Source organism: Ammodytes marinus, assembly GCF_949987685.1.
Source record: "Ammodytes marinus genome assembly, chromosome: 12".
NCBI lineage: Eukaryota > Metazoa > Chordata > Actinopteri > Uranoscopiformes > Ammodytidae > Ammodytes > Ammodytes marinus.
In genome coordinates this window covers 11,072,021-11,092,934 of record NC_137216.1, presented here as the reverse complement: position 1 = coordinate 11,092,934, position 20,914 = coordinate 11,072,021, and the positions used below count along the sequence as shown (strand labels likewise).

Below are 20,914 nucleotides of genomic sequence, written 5' to 3'. Positions count from 1 at the left end.
TGCTAACTAAAACAAATACACTATTGTGGACATTTCTAGGTTCAAGCTCCAGAGAAAATAGAGATATTGTTTTTCTCATTGATGGATCTGATGATGTCAGGAGTAGATTCTCTGCTATACGGGAATTTGTTGCAAAAGTGGTTGACAACTTTGACCTGGACCAAGGAAAAGATAAAGTTGCTCTTGTCCAGTATAGCAACAATGCTGAACTGAATTTCAATCTGGATACTTACACCACAAGAGATGATGTTCTTAAGCATGTTGCAAGCCTAAAACCAAAAGGTGGAAGGCCTCACTATATTGGAGCAGCACTACAGTTTGTAAAGGATAATGTATTTGCTTCAAATGCTGGAGGTCGACATCATGAAGGTGCCAAGCAGATACTTATCATGTTAGCTAGTGGAAGATCTAGAGATTCTCCACGAGGCCCAGCAAGTATGCTCAGGGCTGCAGGTGTTGTCACATTTGCAATTGGATCCGGAATGTCAAATTCAGCTGAGATGCAATTAATTTCTTCTGACCAAATCTACGCTTACTCAGTCCCTGACTTTGTAAATCTCCCACATATTCAACAAAGTTTGATGAGTCATCTTACTCAAATGGGATCCGAGGAGAAACCCAAAACAGGTAAGAATTAAAAATGTATGTAATAGTATTTAAAATAAATTATCATTAGCTGTGAATATATATTTATAATGATTGGGATTAACATCGTAAACATATCTGTTTTTATTATCAGAGCAAAGTGATGTAAAAGGAAGAGACATCGTTTTTCTTTTGGATGGATCTGATAATACCAAAAATGAATTTCCAGCCATTCAAGATTTTCTATACAAAGTAATAGAAAAACTTAATATTGGAGCAAATGGAGACAGAGTTTCTGTGATTCAGTTCAGCAATGTGGCGCTAGCCAATTTCTTTTTGAATTCATTCATGAGGAAGGAAGATATCCTAACAGCTGTCAGGAGGCTCTCACACAGAGGGGGACGACCTCTCAAAACAGGGGCAGCTCTGACATATGTTAAAGAAAATGTATTTAAAGCTGCCTCAGGAAGCAGAAACTCTGAAATTGTGCCACAAATTCTTGTCGTTTTAAGTAGTGGACCATCAAGTGACAATGTGGATCTGCCTGTTGCTTCTCTGAAAGAAAGCAATGTCACAATATTAACCATTGGAACAAAAAACTCTGACCACGAGGAAATGAAGATGATATCGCATGCGCAAAGCTATGCTTTATCAGTTTCTGAAATGGCTGAACTTCCAAGTATACAAGAGCAAGTCTATGCTGCAATAACAGAAGAAAAATTTAAATATGACATTTCAAAAACAGAATTGATTGGTAAGAGTAATTGATATTTTATGAAGCATGATTCTGTTTGAACTTAAGTACAAAACGTTTTCAATAACCTTTTTATATTTTCAAACTTATATCAATGCGATAAATGTTATGTGAGTGTATTAGTCTGTTATGCAGAGCAGGGGTTTGCACTACTGGGGCCAGACACTGGACCAACCAAAAGATTGGTGGACAATTTATTTTACTATCCTTTTTTAAAGTAATTGGACAAATGATGTCATTATTATTATTGGTATTATAATTATTATAATTTTTAGGATAATTCAGTGTACACAGTGCCCACTGCCCATGTATTTAAAAAAAGACCATCTCTTAATGATATGCTTCAAATGTTATGTTCCCTAGCGGAGAGACGGCCAAAAGGAAAGGATGTTGTGTTCTTGTTGGATGGATCTGATGGTACTAGAACGGGATTCCCGGCTATGCGAGACTTTGTCCAAAGAATAGTACAGACACTCAGTGTGGATGACAGCAAAGACCGTGTCTCAGTGGTTCAGTACAGCAAAGATCCAGCTGTCCAATTCTATCTGAACACGTACACGACAAAAGGCGAGATACTTGACACTGTCAGAGGTTTGAGGCACAAAGGTGGAAGACCCCTTAATACTGGAGCAGCACTCCAGTACTTGAGGGATAATGTCTTCACTGCTTCTGCCGGAAGTAGGCGCCCGGAAGGGGTTCCACAAGTTCTAATATTGCTAAGTGGTGGAAGGTCTTATGACAGCGTTGATGCACCAGCCTCTGCTCTCAAACAGCTGGGTGTCTTGACCTTTGCTATTGGAACCAGGAGCTCTGATAGCAGAGAACTGCAAAAGATATCCCAGGATCCCAGTTATGCTCTATCGGTGTCTGAATTTACTGACCTTCCCAGTGTCCAACAGCAACTTCAGTCCTCCATGGAGGCTGTGGTTATTGAAGTCACTCCAGAATCACCAACTGTACTTGGTATGTAAACAAGCCTACCTCTTGCTTGCCTGAAAGGCTACTTGATTTGTTTTACCTACACTGAGGGAAATGAATGAGGTGTAAATTGTGATTAGTTTCAGGTTTGCACTTAAGGACAGGTGGACGTGTGCTTTGTTAACGTTTAAAATTGAAGTAGACAGTGCAACTATATCTCAAAACATAGTCCACCTCTTAATGATAAGTCCACCAGCGTACTTGCTGCAAAGGTTTTTATTTTGTGTCTTCCTTTTTTTCTCAGTTGACACTGCCAAAAAGGACATCGTATTCCTTCTAGATGGTTCTGATGGCACGAGGAATGACTTCCCTGCCATGCGTGAGTTTGTTGAGAGAGTGGTGGAAAAACTCAATGTGGAAGAAAACAAAGACCGCGTTGCTGTGGTTCAGTACAGCAGAGATGCAGAGGTCAATTTCTATCTAAACACGTACACCAAAAGAGAGGATGTTGTGGATTCACTCAGAGGGCTGAGACACAGAGGAGGTAGGCCCCTCAACACCGGGGCAGCCCTTCAATACGTCAGGGACAACGTCTTTACAAACTCCTCCGGGAGTAGGCGCCTGCAAGGTGTTCCGCAGATGTTGATCTTGCTGAATGGTGGAAGGTCCTCTGACAATGTAGACACCCCAGCCTCTGCTCTCAAACAGCAGGGCATCTCTGTGATTGGCATTGGAACAAGGAGCTCTGACAGCAGAGAGTTGCAGAAGATATCATTTGACCCTAGTTATGCTCTATCAGTGTCTGAGTTTACTGACCTGCCCAGTGTCCAGGAACAGCTCTCGGCTGTAATGAGCACAGTGCTAGCGAGGGCCATGCCAATGACACCAACAGTACCTGGTAAGAGCGCAACTGGTTTTTACATTCCAAAATTCTGGTAGGAGGCAAATTGAAATGTGTTAAGGTGTATTTAACTGCTGTAAGTTGAGGTCAGCCAGTGGGACTTTGACAAAACAGGTATGCCAGCATTAACATAGTAAGCTGAAAACGTGAAAGTTAGACTAGGTCATCAGAGTTTCACACAGGCCACTACTGACGCGTGAACCTAAATATGTTTCAAATGTTATGTTCCCTAGCGGAGAGACGGCCACAAGGAAAGGATGTTGTGTTCTTGTTGGATGGATCTGATGGTACTAGAACGGGATTCCCGGCTATGCGAGACTTTGTCCAAAGAATAGTACAGACACTCAGTGTGGATGACAGCAAAGACCGTGTCTCAGTGGTTCAGTACAGCAAAGATCCAGCTGTCCAATTCTATCTGAACACGTACACGACAAAAGGCGAGATACTTGACACTGTCAGAGGTTTGAGGCACAAAGGTGGAAGACCCCTTAATACTGGAGCAGCACTCCAGTACTTGAGGGATAATGTCTTCACGGCTTCTGCCGGAAGTAGGCGCCCGGAAGGGGTTCCACAAGTTCTAATATTGCTAAGTGGTGGAAGGTCTTATGACAGCGTTGATGCACCAGCCTCTGCTCTCAAACAGCTGGGTGTCTTGACCTTTGCTATTGGAACCAGGAGCTCTGATAGCAGAGAACTGCAAAAGATATCCCAGGATCCCAGTTATGCTCTATCGGTGTCTGAATTTACTGACCTTCCCAGTGTCCAACAGCAACTTCAGTCCTCCATGGAGGCTGTGGTTATTGAAGTCACTCCAGAATCACCAACTGTACTTGGTATGTAAACAAGCCTACCTCTTGCTTGCCTGAAAGGCTACTTGATTTGTTTTACCTACACTGAGGGAAATGAATGAGGTGTAAATTGTGATTAGTTTCAGGTTTGCACTTAAGGACAGGTGGACGTGTGCTTTGTTAACGTTTACAATTGAAGTAGACAGTGCAACTATATCTCAAAACATAGTCCACCTCTTAATGATAAGTCCACCAGCGTACTTGCTGCAAAGGTTTTTATTTTGTGTCTTCCTTTTTTTCTCAGTTGACACTGCCAAAAAGGACATCGTATTCCTTCTAGATGGTTCTGATGGCACGAGGAATGACTTCCCTGCCATGCGTGAGTTTGTTGAGAGAGTGGTGGAAAAACTCAATGTGGAAGAAAACAAAGACCGCGTTGCTGTGGTTCAGTACAGCAGAGATGCAGAGGTCAATTTCTATCTAAACACGTACACCAAAAGAGAGGATGTTGTGGATTCACTCAGAGGGCTGAGACACAGAGGAGGTAGGCCCCTCAACACCGGGGCAGCCCTTCAATACGTCAGGGACAACGTCTTTACAAACTCCTCCGGGAGTAGGCGCCTGCAAGGTGTTCCGCAGATGTTGATCTTGCTGAATGGTGGAAGGTCCTCTGACAATGTAGACACCCCAGCCTCTGCTCTCAAACAGCAGGGCATCTCTGTGATTGGCATTGGAACAAGGAGCTCTGACAGCAGAGAGTTGCAGAAGATATCATTTGACCCTAGTTATGCTCTATCAGTGTCTGAGTTTACTGACCTGCCCAGTGTCCAGGAACAGCTCTCGGCTGTAATGAGCACAGTGCTAGCGAGGGCCATGCCAATGACACCAACAGTACCTGGTAAGAGCGCAACTGGTTTTTACATTCCAAAATTCTGGTAGGAGGCAAATTGAAATGTGTTAAGGTGTATTTAACTGCTGTAAGTTGAGGTCAGCCAGTGAGACTTTGACAAAACAGGTATGCCAGCATTAACATAGTAAGCTGAAAACGTGAAAGTTAGACTAGGTCATCAGAGTTTCACACAGGCCACTACTGACGCGTGAACCTAAATATGTTTCAAATGTTATGTTCCCTAGCGGAGAGACGGCCACAAGGAAAGGATGTTGTGTTCTTGTTGGATGGATCTGATGGTACTAGAACGGGATTCCCGGCTATGCGAGACTTTGTCCAAAGAATAGTACAGACACTCAGTGTGGATGACAGCAAAGACCGTGTCTCAGTGGTTCAGTACAGCAAAGATCCAGCTGTCCAATTCTATCTGAACACGTACACGACAAAAGGCGAGATACTTGACACTGTCAGAGGTTTGAGGCACAAAGGTGGAAGACCCCTTAATACTGGAGCAGCACTCCAGTACTTGAGGGATAATGTCTTCACTGCTTCTGCCGGAAGTAGGCGCCCGGAAGGGGTTCCACAAGTTCTAATATTGCTAAGTGGTGGAAGGTCTTATGACAGTGTTGATGCACCAGCCTCTGCTCTCAAACAGCTGGGTGTCTTGACCTTTGCTATTGGAACCAGGAGCTCTGATAGCAGAGAACTGCAAAAGATATCCCAGGATCCCAGTTATGCTCTATCGGTGTCTGAATTTACTGACCTTCCCAGTGTCCAACAGCAACTTCAGTCCTCCATGGAGGCTGTGGTTATTGACGTCACTCCAGAATCACCAACTGTACTTGGTATGTAAACAAGCCTACCTCTTGCTTGCCTGAAAGGCTACTTGATTTGTTTTACCTACACTGAGGGAAATGAATGAGGTGTAAATTGTGATTAGTTTCAGGTTTGCACTTAAGGACAGGTGGACGTGTGCTTTGTTAACGTTTAAAATTGAAGTAGACAGTGCAACTATATCTCAAAATATAGTCCACCTCTTAATGATAAGTCCACCAGCGTACTTGCTGCAAAGGTTTTTATTTTGTGTCTTCCTTTTTTTCTCAGTTGACACTGCCAAAAAGGACATCGTATTCCTTCTAGATGGTTCTGATGGCACGAGGAATGACTTCCCTGCCATGCGTGAGTTTGTTGAGAGAGTGGTGGAAAAACTCAATGTGGAAGAAAACAAAGACCGCGTTGCTGTGGTTCAGTACAGCAGAGATGCAGAGGTCAATTTCTATCTAAACACGTACACCAAAAGAGAGGATGTTGTGGATTCACTCAGAGGGCTGAGACACAGAGGAGGTAGGCCCCTCAACACCGGGGCAGCCCTTCAATACGTCAGGGACAACGTCTTTACAAACTCCTCCGGGAGTAGGCGCCTGCAAGGTGTTCCGCAGATGTTGATCTTGCTGAATGGTGGAAGGTCCTCTGACAATGTAGACACCCCAGCCTCTGCTCTCAAACAGCAGGGCATCTCTGTGATTGGCATTGGAACAAGGAGCTCTGACAGCAGAGAGTTGCAGAAGATATCATTTGACCCTAGTTATGCTCTATCAGTGTCTGAGTTTACTGACCTGCCCAGTGTCCAGGAACAGCTCTCGGCTGTAATGAGCACAGTGCTAGCGAGGGCCATGCCAATGACACCAACAGTACCTGGTAAGAGCGCAACTGGTTTTTACATTCCAAAATTCTGGTAGGAGGCAAATTGAAATGTGTTAAGGTGTATTTAACTGCTGTAAGTTGAGGTCAGCCAGTGAGACTTTGACAAAACAGGTATGCCAGCATTAACATAGTAAGCTGAAAACGTGAAAGTTAGACTAGGTCATCAGAGTTTCACACAGGCCACTACTGACGCGTGAACCTAAATATGTTTCAAATGTTATGTTCCCTAGCGGAGAGACGGCCACAAGGAAAGGATGTTGTGTTCTTGTTGGATGGATCTGATGGTACTAGAACGGGATTCCCGGCTATGCGAGACTTTGTCCAAAGAATAGTACAGACACTCAGTGTGGATGACAGCAAAGACCGTGTCTCAGTGGTTCAGTACAGCAAAGATCCAGCTGTCCAATTCTATCTGAACACGTACACGACAAAAGGCGAGATACTTGACACTGTCAGAGGTTTGAGGCACAAAGGTGGAAGACCCCTTAATACTGGAGCAGCACTCCAGTACTTGAGGGATAATGTCTTCACTGCTTCTGCCGGAAGTAGGCGCCCGGAAGGGGTTCCACAAGTTCTAATATTGCTAAGTGGTGGAAGGTCTTATGACAGTGTTGATGCACCAGCCTCTGCTCTCAAACAGCTGGGTGTCTTGACCTTTGCTATTGGAACCAGGAGCTCTGATAGCAGAGAACTGCAAAAGATATCCCAGGATCCCAGTTATGCTCTATCGGTGTCTGAATTTACTGACCTTCCCAGTGTCCAACAGCAACTTCAGTCCTCCATGGAGGCTGTGGTTATTGACGTCACTCCAGAATCACCAACTGTACTTGGTATGTAAACAAGCCTACCTCTTGCTTGCCTGAAAGGCTACTTGATTTGTTTTACCTACACTGAGGGAAATGAATGAGGTGTAAATTGTGATTAGTTTCAGGTTTGCACTTAAGGACAGGTGGACGTGTGCTTTGTTAACGTTTAAAATTGAAGTAGACAGTGCAACTATATCTCAAAATATAGTCCACCTCTTAATGATAAGTCCACCAGCGTACTTGCTGCAAAGGTTTTTATTTTGTGTCTTCCTTTTTTTCTCAGTTGACACTGCCAAAAAGGACATCGTATTCCTTCTAGATGGTTCTGATGGCACGAGGAATGACTTCCCTGCCATGCGTGAGTTTGTTGAGAGAGTGGTGGAAAAACTCAATGTGGAAGAAAACAAAGACCGCGTTGCTGTGGTTCAGTACAGCAGAGATGCAGAGGTCAATTTCTATCTAAACACGTACACCAAAAGAGAGGATGTTGTGGATTCACTCAGAGGGCTGAGACACAGAGGAGGTAGGCCCCTCAACACCGGGGCAGCCCTTCAATACGTCAGGGACAACGTCTTTACAAACTCCTCCGGGAGTAGGCGCCTGCAAGGTGTTCCGCAGATGTTGATCTTGCTGAATGGTGGAAGGTCCTCTGACAATGTAGACACCCCAGCCTCTGCTCTCAAACAGCAGGGCATCTCTGTGATTGGCATTGGAACAAGGAGCTCTGACAGCAGAGAGTTGCAGAAGATATCATTTGACCCTAGTTATGCTCTATCAGTGTCTGAGTTTACTGACCTGCCCAGTGTCCAGGAACAGCTCTCGGCTGTAATGAGCACAGTGCTAGCGAGGGCCATGCCAATGACACCAACAGTACCTGGTAAGAGCGCAACTGGTTTTTACATTCCAAAATTCTGGTAGGAGGCAAATTGAAATGTGTTAAGGTGTATTTAACTGCTGTAAGTTGAGGTCAGCCAGTGAGACTTTGACAAAACAGGTATGCCAGCATTAACATAGTAAGCTGAAAACGTGAAAGTTAGACTAGGTCATCAGAGTTTCACACAGGCCACTACTGACGCGTGAACCTAAATATGTTTCAAATGTTATGTTCCCTAGCGGAGAGACGGCCACAAGGAAAGGATGTTGTGTTCTTGTTGGATGGATCTGATGGTACTAGAACGGGATTCCCGGCTATGCGAGACTTTGTCCAAAGAATAGTACAGACACTCAGTGTGGATGACAGCAAAGACCGTGTCTCAGTGGTTCAGTACAGCAAAGATCCAGCTGTCCAATTCTATCTGAACACGTACACGACAAAAGGCGAGATACTTGACACTGTCAGAGGTTTGAGGCACAAAGGTGGAAGACCCCTTAATACTGGAGCAGCACTCCAGTACTTGAGGGATAATGTCTTCACTGCTTCTGCCGGAAGTAGGCGCCCGGAAGGGGTTCCACAAGTTCTAATATTGCTAAGTGGTGGAAGGTCTTATGACAGTGTTGATGCACCAGCCTCTGCTCTCAAACAGCTGGGTGTCTTGACCTTTGCTATTGGAACCAGGAGCTCTGATAGCAGAGAACTGCAAAAGATATCCCAGGATCCCAGTTATGCTCTATCGGTGTCTGAATTTACTGACCTTCCCAGTGTCCAACAGCAACTTCAGTCCTCCATGGAGGCTGTGGTTATTGACGTCACTCCAGAATCACCAACTGTACTTGGTATGTAAACAAGCCCACCTCTTGCTTGCCTGAAAGGCTACTTGATTTGTTTTACCTACACTGAGGGAAATGAATGAGGTGTAAATTGTGATTAGTTTCAGGTTTGCACTTAAGGACAGGTGGACGTGTGCTTTGTTAACGTTTAAAATTGAAGTAGACAGTGCAACTATATCTCAAAACATAGTCCACCTCTTAATGATAAGTCCACCAGCGTACTTGCTGCAAAGGTTTTTATTTTGTGTCTTCCTTTTTTCTCAGTTGACACTGCCAAAAAGGACATCGTATTCCTTCTAGATGGTTCTGATGGCACGAGGAATGACTTCCCTGCCATGCGTGAGTTTGTTGAGAGAGTGGTGGAAAAACTCAATGTGGAAGAAAACAAAGACCGCGTTGCTGTGGTTCAGTACAGCAGAGATGCAGAGGTCAATTTCTATCTAAACACGTACACCAAAAGAGAGGATGTTGTGGATTCACTCAGAGGGCTGAGACACAGAGGAGGTAGGCCCCTCAACACCGGGGCAGCCCTTCAATACGTCAGGGACAACGTCTTTACAAACTCCTCCGGGAGTAGGCGCCTGCAAGGTGTTCCGCAGATGTTGATCTTGCTGAATGGTGGAAGGTCCTCTGACAATGTAGACACCCCAGCCTCTGCTCTCAAACAGCAGGGCATCTCTGTGATTGGCATTGGAACAAGGAGCTCTGACAGCAGAGAGTTGCAGAAGATATCATTTGACCCTAGTTATGCTCTATCAGTGTCTGAGTTTACTGACCTGCCCAGTGTCCAGGAACAGCTCTCGGCTGTAATGAGCACAGTGCTAGCGAGGGCCATGCCAATGACACCAACAGTACCTGGTAAGAGCGCAACTGGTTTTTACATTCCAAAATTCTGGTAGGAGGCAAATTGAAATGTGTTAAGGTGTATTTAACTGCTGTAAGTTGAGGTCAGCCAGTGAGACTTTGACAAAACAGGTATGCCAGCATTAACATAGTAAGCTGAAAACGTGAAAGTTAGACTAGGTCATCAGAGTTTCACACAGGCCACTACTGACGCGTGAACCTAAATATGTTTCAAATGTTATGTTCCCTAGCGGAGAGACGGCCACAAGGAAAGGATGTTGTGTTCTTGTTGGATGGATCTGATGGTACTAGAACGGGATTCCCGGCTATGCGAGACTTTGTCCAAAGAATAGTACAGACACTCAGTGTGGATGACAGCAAAGACCGTGTCTCAGTGGTTCAGTACAGCAAAGATCCAGCTGTCCAATTCTATCTGAACACGTACACGACAAAAGGCGAGATACTTGACACTGTCAGAGGTTTGAGGCACAAAGGTGGAAGACCCCTTAATACTGGAGCAGCACTCCAGTACTTGAGGGATAATGTCTTCACTGCTTCTGCCGGAAGTAGGCGCCCGGAAGGGGTTCCACAAGTTCTAATATTGCTAAGTGGTGGAAGGTCTTATGACAGCGTTGATGCACCAGCCTCTGCTCTCAAACAGCTGGGTGTCTTGACCTTTGCTATTGGAACCAGGAGCTCTGATAGCAGAGAACTGCAAAAGATATCCCAGGATCCCAGTTATGCTCTATCGGTGTCTGAATTTACTGACCTTCCCAGTGTCCAACAGCAACTTCAGTCCTCCATGGAGGCTGTGGTTATTGACGTCACTCCAGAATCACCAACTGTACTTGGTATGTAAACAAGCCTACCTCTTGCTTGCCTGAAAGGCTACTTGATTTGTTTTACCTACACTGAGGGAAATGAATGAGGTGTAAATTGTGATTAGTTTCAGGTTTGCACTTAAGGACAGGTGGACGTGTGCTTTGTTAACGTTTAAAATTGAAGTAGACAGTGCAACTATATCTCAAAACATAGTCCACCTCTTAATGATAAGTCCACCAGCGTACTTGCTGCAAAGGTTTTTATTTTGTGTCTTCCTTTTTTTCTCAGTTGACACTGCCAAAAAGGACATCGTATTCCTTCTAGATGGTTCTGATGGCACGAGGAATGACTTCCCTGCCATGCGTGAGTTTGTTGAGAGAGTGGTGGAAAAACTCAATGTGGAAGAAAACAAAGACCGCGTTGCTGTGGTTCAGTACAGCAGAGATGCAGAGGTCAATTTCTATCTAAACACGTACACCAAAAGAGAGGATGTTGTGGATTCACTCAGAGGGCTGAGACACAGAGGAGGTAGGCCCCTCAACACCGGGGCAGCCCTTCAATACGTCAGGGACAACGTCTTTACAAACTCCTCCGGGAGTAGGCGCCTGCAAGGTGTTCCGCAGATGTTGATCTTGCTGAATGGTGGAAGGTCCTCTGACAATGTAGACACCCCAGCCTCTGCTCTCAAACAGCAGGGCATCTCTGTGATTGGCATTGGAACAAGGAGCTCTGACAGCAGAGAGTTGCAGAAGATATCATTTGACCCTAGTTATGCTCTATCAGTGTCTGAGTTTACTGACCTGCCCAGTGTCCAGGAACAGCTCTCGGCTGTAATGAGCACAGTGCTAGCGAGGGCCATGCCAATGACACCAACAGTACCTGGTAAGAGCGCAACTGGTTTTTACATTCCAAAATTCTGGTAGGAGGCAAATTGAAATGTGTTAAGGTGTATTTAACTGCTGTAAGTTGAGGTCAGCCAGTGAGACTTTGACAAAACAGGTATGCCAGCATTAACATAGTAAGCTGAAAACGTGAAAGTTAGACTAGGTCATCAGAGTTTCACACAGGCCACTACTGACGCGTGAACCTAAATATGTTTCAAATGTTATGTTCCCTAGCGGAGAGACGGCCACAAGGAAAGGATGTTGTGTTCTTGTTGGATGGATCTGATGGTACTAGAACGGGATTCCCGGCTATGCGAGACTTTGTCCAAAGAATAGTACAGACACTCAGTGTGGATGACAGCAAAGACCGTGTCTCAGTGGTTCAGTACAGCAAAGATCCAGCTGTCCAATTCTATCTGAACACGTACACGACAAAAGGCGAGATACTTGACACTGTCAGAGGTTTGAGGCACAAAGGTGGAAGACCCCTTAATACTGGAGCAGCACTCCAGTACTTGAGGGATAATGTCTTCACTGCTTCTGCCGGAAGTAGGCGCCCGGAAGGGGTTCCACAAGTTCTAATATTGCTAAGTGGTGGAAGGTCTTATGACAGTGTTGATGCACCAGCCTCTGCTCTCAAACAGCTGGGTGTCTTGACCTTTGCTATTGGAACCAGGAGCTCTGATAGCAGAGAACTGCAAAAGATATCCCAGGATCCCAGTTATGCTCTATCGGTGTCTGAATTTACTGACCTTCCCAGTGTCCAACAGCAACTTCAGTCCTCCATGGAGGCTGTGGTTATTGAAGTCACTCCAGAATCACCAACTGTACTTGGTATGTAAACAAGCCTACCTCTTGCTTGCCTGAAAGGCTACTTGATTTGTTTTACCTACACTGAGGGAAATGAATGAGGTGTAAATTGTGATTAGTTTGAGGTTTGCACTTAAGGACAGGTGGACGTGTGCTTTGTTAACGTTTAAAATTGAAGTAGACAGTGCAACTATATCTCAAAACATAGTCCACCTCTTAATGATAAGTCCACCAGCGTACTTGCTGCAAAGGTTTTTATTTTGTGTCTTCCTTTTTTTCTCAGTTGACACTGCCAAAAAGGACATCGTATTCCTTCTAGATGGTTCTGATGGCACGAGGAATGACTTCCCTGCCATGCGTGAGTTTGTTGAGAGAGTGGTGGAAAAACTCAATGTGGAAGAAAACAAAGACCGCGTTGCTGTGGTTCAGTACAGCAGAGATGCAGAGGTCAATTTCTATCTAAACACGTACACCAAAAGAGAGGATGTTGTGGATTCACTCAGAGGGCTGAGACACAGAGGAGGTAGGCCCCTCAACACCGGGGCAGCCCTTCAATACGTCAGGGACAACGTCTTTACAAACTCCTCCGGGAGTAGGCGCCTGCAAGGTGTTCCGCAGATGTTGATCTTGCTGAATGGTGGAAGGTCCTCTGACAATGTAGACACCCCAGCCTCTGCTCTCAAACAGCAGGGCATCTCTGTGATTGGCATTGGAACAAGGAGCTCTGACAGCAGAGAGTTGCAGAAGATATCATTTGACCCTAGTTATGCTCTATCAGTGTCTGAGTTTACTGACCTGCCCAGTGTCCAGGAACAGCTCTCGGCTGTAATGAGCACAGTGCTAGCGAGGGCCATGCCAATGACACCAACAGTACCTGGTAAGAGCGCAACTGGTTTTTACATTCCAAAATTCTGGTAGGAGGCAAATTGAAATGTGTTAAGGTGTATTTAACTGCTGTAAGTTGAGGTCAGCCAGTGAGACTTTGACAAAACAGGTATGCCAGCATTAACATAGTAAGCTGAAAACGTGAAAGTTAGACTAGGTCATCAGAGTTTCACACAGGCCACTACTGACGCGTGAACCTAAATATGTTTCAAATGTTATGTTCCCTAGCGGAGAGACGGCCACAAGGAAAGGATGTTGTGTTCTTGTTGGATGGATCTGATGGTACTAGAACGGGATTCCCGGCTATGCGAGACTTTGTCCAAAGAATAGTACAGACACTCAGTGTGGATGACAGCAAAGACCGTGTCTCAGTGGTTCAGTACAGCAAAGATCCAGCTGTCCAATTCTATCTGAACACGTACACGACAAAAGGCGAGATACTTGACACTGTCAGAGGTTTGAGGCACAAAGGTGGAAGACCCCTTAATACTGGAGCAGCACTCCAGTACTTGAGGGATAATGTCTTCACTGCTTCTGCCGGAAGTAGGCGCCCGGAAGGGGTTCCACAAGTTCTAATATTGCTAAGTGGTGGAAGGTCTTATGACAGTGTTGATGCACCAGCCTCTGCTCTCAAACAGCTGGGTGTCTTGACCTTTGCTATTGGAACCAGGAGCTCTGATAGCAGAGAACTGCAAAAGATATCCCAGGATCCCAGTTATGCTCTATCGGTGTCTGAATTTACTGACCTTCCCAGTGTCCAACAGCAACTTCAGTCCTCCATGGAGGCTGTGGTTATTGACGTCACTCCAGAATCACCAACTGTACTTGGTATGTAAACAAGCCTACCTCTTGCTTGCCTGAAAGGCTACTTGATTTGTTTTACCTACACTGAGGGAAATGAATGAGGTGTAAATTGTGATTAGTTTGAGGTTTGCACTTAAGGACAGGTGGACGTGTGCTTTGTTAACGTTTAAAATTGAAGTAGACAGTGCAACTATATCTCAAAACATAGTCCACCTCTTAATGATAAGTCCACCAGCGTACTTGCTGCAAAGGTTTTTATTTTGTGTCTTCCTTTTTTTCTCAGTTGACACTGCCAAAAAGGACATCGTATTCCTTCTAGATGGTTCTGATGGCACGAGGAATGACTTCCCTGCCATGCGTGAGTTTGTTGAGAGAGTGGTGGAAAAACTCAATGTGGAAGAAAACAAAGACCGCGTTGCTGTGGTTCAGTACAGCAGAGATGCAGAGGTCAATTTCTATCTAAACACGTACACCAACAGAGAGGATGTTGTGGATTCACTCAGAGGGCTGAGACACAGAGGAGGTAGGCCCCTCAACACCGGGGCAGCCCTTCAATACGTCAGGGACAACGTCTTTACAAACTCCTCCGGGAGTAGGCGCCTGCAAGGTGTTCCGCAGATGTTGATCTTGCTGAATGGTGGAAGGTCCTCTGACAATGTAGACACCCCAGCCTCTGCTCTCAAACAGCAGGGCATCTCTGTGATTGGCATTGGAACAAGGAGCTCTGACAGCAGAGAGTTGCAGAAGATATCATTTGACCCTAGTTATGCTCTATCAGTGTCTGAGTTTACTGACCTGCCCAGTGTCCAGGAACAGCTCTCGGCTGTAATGAGCACAGTGCTAGCGAGGGCCATGCCAATGACACCAACAGTACCTGGTAAGAGCGCAACTGGTTTTTACATTCCAAAATTCTGGTAGGAGGCAAATTGAAATGTGTTAAGGTGTATTTAACTGCTGTAAGTTGAGGTCAGCCAGTGAGACTTTGACAAAACAGGTATGCCAGCATTAACATAGTAAGCTGAAAACGTGAAAGTTAGACTAGGTCATCAGAGTTTCACACAGGCCACTACTGACGCGTGAACCTAAATATGTTTCAAATGTTATGTTCCCTAGCGGAGAGACGGCCACAAGGAAAGGATGTTGTGTTCTTGTTGGATGGATCTGATGGTACTAGAACGGGATTCCCGGCTATGCGAGACTTTGTCCAAAGAATAGTACAGACACTCAGTGTGGATGACAGCAAAGACCGTGTCTCAGTGGTTCAGTACAGCAAAGATCCAGCTGTCCAATTCTATCTGAACACGTACACGACAAAAGGCGAGATACTTGACACTGTCAGAGGTTTGAGGCACAAAGGTGGAAGACCCCTTAATACTGGAGCAGCACTCCAGTACTTGAGGGATAATGTCTTCACGGCTTCTGCCGGAAGTAGGCGCCCGGAAGGGGTTCCACAAGTTCTAATATTGCTAAGTGGTGGAAGGTCTTATGACAGCGTTGATGCACCAGCCTCTGCTCTCAAACAGCTGGGTGTCTTGACCTTTGCTATTGGAACCAGGAGCTCTGATAGCAGAGAACTGCAAAAGATATCCCAGGATCCCAGTTATGCTCTATCGGTGTCTGAATTTACTGACCTTCCCAGTGTCCAACAGCAACTTCAGTCCTCCATGGAGGCTGTGGTTATTGAAGTCACTCCAGAATCACCAACTGTACTTGGTATGTAAACAAGCCTACCTCTTGCTTGCCTGAAAGGCTACTTGATTTGTTTTACCTACACTGAGGGAAATGAATGAGGTGTAAATTGTGATTAGTTTCAGGTTTGCACTTAAGGACAGGTGGACGTGTGCTTTGTTAACGTTTACAATTGAAGTAGACAGTGCAACTATATCTCAAAACATAGTCCACCTCTTAATGATAAGTCCACCAGCGTACTTGCTGCAAAGGTTTTTATTTTGTGTCTTCCTTTTTTTCTCAGTTGACACTGCCAAAAAGGACATCGTATTCCTTCTAGATGGTTCTGATGGCACGAGGAATGACTTCCCTGCCATGCGTGAGTTTGTTGAGAGAGTGGTGGAAAAACTCAATGTGGAAGAAAACAAAGACCGCGTTGCTGTGGTTCAGTACAGCAGAGATGCAGAGGTCAATTTCTATCTAAACACGTACACCAAAAGAGAGGATGTTGTGGATTCACTCAGAGGGCTGAGACACAGAGGAGGTAGGCCCCTCAACACCGGGGCAGCCCTTCAATACGTCAGGGACAACGTCTTTACAAACTCCTCCGGGAGTAGGCGCCTGCAAGGTGTTCCGCAGATGTTGATCTTGCTGAATGGTGGAAGGTCCTCTGACAATGTAGACACCCCAGCCTCTGCTCTCAAACAGCAGGGCATCTCTGTGATTGGCATTGGAACAAGGAGCTCTGACAGCAGAGAGTTGCAGAAGATATCATTTGACCCTAGTTATGCTCTATCAGTGTCTGAGTTTACTGACCTGCCCAGTGTCCAGGAACAGCTCTCGGCTGTAATGAGCACAGTGCTAGCGAGGGCCATGCCAATGACACCAACAGTACCTGGTAAGAGCGCAACTGGTTTTTACATTCCAAAATTCTGGTAGGAGGCAAATTGAAATGTGTTAAGGTGTATTTAACTGCTGTAAGTTGAGGTCAGCCAGTGAGACTTTGACAAAACAGGTATGCCAGCATTAACATAGTAAGCTGAAAACGTGAAAGTTAGACTAGGTCATCAGAGTTTCACACAGGCCACTACTGACGCGTGAACCTAAATATGTTTCAAATGTTATGTTCCCTAGCGGAGAGACGGCCACAAGGAAAGGATGTTGTGTTCTTGTTGGATGGATCTGATGGTACTAGAACGGGATTCCCGGCTATGCGAGACTTTGTCCAAAGAATAGTACAGACACTCAGTGTGGATGACAGCAAAGACCGTGTCTCAGTGGTTCAGTACAGCAAAGATCCAGCTGTCCAATTCTATCTGAACACGTACACGACAAAAGGCGAGATACTTGACACTGTCAGAGGTTTGAGGCACAAAGGTGGAAGACCCCTTAATACTGGAGCAGCACTCCAGTACTTGAGGGATAATGTCTTCACGGCTTCTGCCGGAAGTAGGCGCCCGGAAGGGGTTCCACAAGTTCTAATATTGCTAAGTGGTGGAAGGTCTTATGACAGCGTTGATGCACCAGCCTCTGCTCTCAAACAGCTGGGTGTCTTGACCTTTGCTATTGGAACCAGGAGCTCTGATAGCAGAGAACTGCAAAAGATATCCCAGGATCCCAGTTATGCTCTATCGGTGTCTGAATTTACTGACCTTCCCAGTGTCCAACAGCAACTTCAGTCCTCCATGGAGGCTGTGGTTATTGAAGTCACTCCAGAATCACCAACTGTACTTGGTATGTAAACAAGCCTACCTCTTGCTTGCCTGAAAGGCTACTTGATTTGTTTTACCTACACTGAGGGAAATGAATGAGGTGTAAATTGTGATTAGTTTCAGGTTTGCACTTAAGGACAGGTGGACGTGTGCTTTGTTAACGTTTACAATTGAAGTAGACAGTGCAACTATATCTCAAAACATAGTCCACCTCTTAATGATAAGTCCACCAGCGTACTTGCTGCAAAGGTTTTTATTTTGTGTCTTCCTTTTTTTCTCAGTTGACACTGCCAAAAAGGACATCGTATTCCTTCTAGATGGTTCTGATGGCACGAGGAATGACTTCCCTGCCATGCGTGAGTTTGTTGAGAGAGTGGTGGAAAAACTCAATGTGGAAGAAAACAAAGACCGCGTTGCTGTGGTTCAGTACAGCAGAGATGCAGAGGTCAATTTCTATCTAAACACGTACACCAAAAGAGAGGATGTTGTGGATTCACTCAGAGGGCTGAGACACAGAGGAGGTAGGCCCCTCAACACCGGGGCAGCCCTTCAATACGTCAGGGACAACGTCTTTACAAACTCCTCCGGGAGTAGGCGCCTGCAAGGTGTTCCGCAGATGTTGATCTTGCTGAATGGTGGAAGGTCCTCTGACAATGTAGACACCCCAGCCTCTGCTCTCAAACAGCAGGGCATCTCTGTGATTGGCATTGGAACAAGGAGCTCTGACAGCAGAGAGTTGCAGAAGATATCATTTGACCCTAGTTATGCTCTATCAGTGTCTGAGTTTACTGACCTGCCCAGTGTCCAGGAACAGCTCTCGGCTGTAATGAGCACAGTGCTAGCGAGGGCCATGCCAATGACACCAACAGTACCTGGTAAGAGCGCAACTGGTTTTTACATTCCAAAATTCTGGTAGGAGGCAAATTGAAATGTGTTAAGGTGTATTTAACTGCTGTAAGTTGAGGTCAGCCAGTGAGACTTTGACAAAACAGGTATGCCAGCATTAACATAGTAAGCTGAAAACGTGAAAGTTAGACTAGGTCATCAGAGTTTCACACAGGCCACTACTGACGCGTGAACCTAAATATGTTTCAAATGTTATGTTCCCTAGCGGAGAGACGGCCACAAGGAAAGGATGTTGTGTTCTTGTTGGATGGATCTGATGGTACTAGAACGGGATTCCCGGCTATGCGAGACTTTGTCCAAAGAATAGTACAGACACTCAGTGTGGATGACAGCAAAGACCGTGTCTCAGTGGTTCAGTACAGCAAAGATCCAGCTGTCCAATTCTATCTGAACACGTACACGACAAAAGGCGAGATACTTGACACTGTCAGAGGTTTGAGGCACAAAGGTGGAAGACCCCTTAATACTGGAGCAGCACTCCAGTACTTGAGGGATAATGTCTTCACGGCTTCTGCCGGAAGTAGGCGCCCGGAAGGGGTTCCACAAGTTCTAATATTGCTAAGTGGTGGAAGGTCTTATGACAGCGTTGATGCACCAGCCTCTGCTCTCAAACAGCTGGGTGTCTTGACCTTTGCTATTGGAACCAGGAGCTCTGATAGCAGAGAACTGCAAAAGATATCCCAGGATCCCAGTTATGCTCTATCGGTGTCTGAATTTACTGACCTTCCCAGTGTCCAACAGCAACTTCAGTCCTCCATGGAGGCTGTGGTTATTGAAGTCACTCCAGAATCACCAACTGTACTTGGTATGTAAACAAGCCTACCTCTTGCTTGCCTGAAAGGCTACTTGATTTGTTTTACCTACACTGAGGGAAATGAATGAGGTGTAAATTGTGATTAGTTTCAGGTTTGCACTTAAGGACAGGTGGACGTGTGCTTTGTTAACGTTTAAAATTGAAGTAGACAGTGCAACTATATCTCAAAACATAGTCCACCTCTTAATGATAAGTCCACCAGCGTACTTGCTGCAAAGGTTTTTATTTTGTGTCTTCCTTTTTTTCTCAGTTGACACTGCCAAAAAGGACATCGTATTCCTTCTAGATGGTTCTGATGGCACGAGGAATGACTTCCCTGCCATGCGTGAGTTTGTTGAGAGAGTGGTGGAAAAACTCAATGTGGAAGAAAACAAAGACCGCGTTGCTGTGGTTCAGTACAGCAGAGATGCAGAGGTCAATTTCTATCTAAACACGTACACCAAAAGAGAGGATGTTGTGGATTCACTCAGAGGGCTGAGACACAGAGGAGGTAGGCCCCTCAACACCGGGGCAGCCCTTCAATACGTCAGGGACAACGTCTTTACAAACTCCTCCGGGAGTAGGCGCCTGCAAGGTGTTCCGCAGATGTTGATCTTGCTGAATGGTGGAAGGTCCTCTGACAATGTAGACACCCCAGCCTCTGCTCTCAAACAGCAGGGCATCTCTGTGATTGGCATTGGAACAAGGAGCTCTGACAGCAGAGAGTTGCAGAAGATATCATTTGACCCTAGTTATGCTCTATCAGTGTCTGAGTTTACTGACCTGCCCAGTGTCCAGGAACAGCTCTCGGCTGTAATGAGCACAGTGCTAGCGAGGGCCATGCCAATGACACCAACAGTACCTGGTAAGAGCGCAACTGGTTTTTACATTCCAAAATTCTGGTAGGAGGCAAATTGAAATGTGTTAAGGTGTATTTAACTGCTGTAAGTTGAGGTCAGCCAGTGAGACTTTGACAAAACAGGTATGCCAGCATTAACATAGTAAGCTGAAAACGTGAAAGTTAGACTAGGTCATCAGAGTTTCACACAGGCCACTACTGACGCGTGAACCTAAATATGTTTCAAATGTTATGTTCCCTAGCGGAGAGACGGCCACAAGGAAAGGATGTTGTGTTCTTGTTGGATGGATCTGATGGTACTAGAACGGGATTCCCGGCTATGCGAGACTTTGTCCAAAGAATAGTACAGACACTCAGTGTGGATGACAGCAAAGACCGTGTCTCAGTGGTTCAGTACAGCAAAGATCCAGCTGTCCAATTCTATCTGAACACGTACACGACAAAAGGCGAGATACTTGACACTGTCAGAGGTTTGAGGCACAAAGGTGGAAGACCCCTTAATACTGGAGCAGCACTCCAGTACTTGAGGGATAATGTCTTCACGGCTTCTGCCGGAAGTAGGCGCCCGGAAGGGGTTCCACAAGTTCTAATATTGCTAAGTGGTGGAAGGTCTTATGACAGCGTTGATGCACCAGCCTCTGCTCTCAAACAGCTGGGTGTCTTGACCTTTGCTATTGGAACCAGGAGCTCTGATAGCAGAGAACTGCAAAAGATATCCCAGGATCCCAGTTATGCTCTATCGGTGTCTGAATTTACTGACCTTCCCAGTGTCCAACAGCAACTTCAGTCCTCCATGGAGGCTGTGGTTATTGAAGTCACTCCAGAATCACCAACTGTACTTGGTATGTAAACAAGCCTACCTCTTGCTTGCCTGAA

At 45.6% G+C, this 20,914-nt stretch overlaps 4 protein-coding genes across 8 annotated transcripts in view; all 4 read left to right on the top strand.

Annotated features, from left to right (window-relative positions):
• Window positions 1-20,914, top strand: part of LOC307258107 (collagen alpha-3(VI) chain-like) — an 86,475-nt gene that overhangs the window by 30,720 nt on the left and 34,841 nt on the right. The window lies entirely within an intron of this gene.
• Window positions 1,118-13,329, top strand: LOC307258381 (collagen alpha-3(VI) chain-like; the record flags this gene model as incomplete). Its single annotated transcript, XM_080037904.1, has 13 exons — window positions 1,118-1,339; window positions 3,392-3,991; window positions 4,203-4,881; window positions 5,043-5,680; window positions 5,940-6,570; window positions 6,732-7,369; window positions 7,629-8,259; window positions 8,421-9,058; window positions 9,317-9,910; window positions 10,147-10,746; window positions 11,006-11,599; window positions 11,836-12,435; window positions 12,695-13,329. The coding sequence occupies exons 1-13, from the start codon at window positions 1,201-1,203 to the stop codon at window positions 13,327-13,329; spliced, it is 7,617 nt and encodes a 2,538-aa protein (XP_079894030.1). The 5' UTR covers window positions 1,118-1,200.
• LOC307258382 (collagen alpha-3(VI) chain-like) lies at window positions 2,498-3,196 on the top strand (the record flags this gene model as incomplete). The annotated part of the gene is made up of 1 exon (XM_080037905.1): window positions 2,498-3,196. The coding sequence occupies one exon, from the start codon at window positions 2,498-2,500 to the stop codon at window positions 3,194-3,196; it is 699 nt and encodes a 232-aa protein (XP_079894031.1).
• Window positions 12,676-20,888, top strand: LOC307258380 (collagen alpha-3(VI) chain-like; the record flags this gene model as incomplete). The annotated part of the gene is made up of 9 exons (XM_080037903.1): window positions 12,676-14,124; window positions 14,279-15,014; window positions 15,176-15,813; window positions 16,025-16,703; window positions 16,865-17,502; window positions 17,714-18,392; window positions 18,554-19,191; window positions 19,403-20,081; window positions 20,243-20,888. Exons 1-9 carry the CDS (start codon window positions 13,500-13,502, stop codon window positions 20,886-20,888), a joined length of 5,958 nt encoding a protein of 1,985 aa, XP_079894029.1. The 5' UTR covers window positions 12,676-13,499.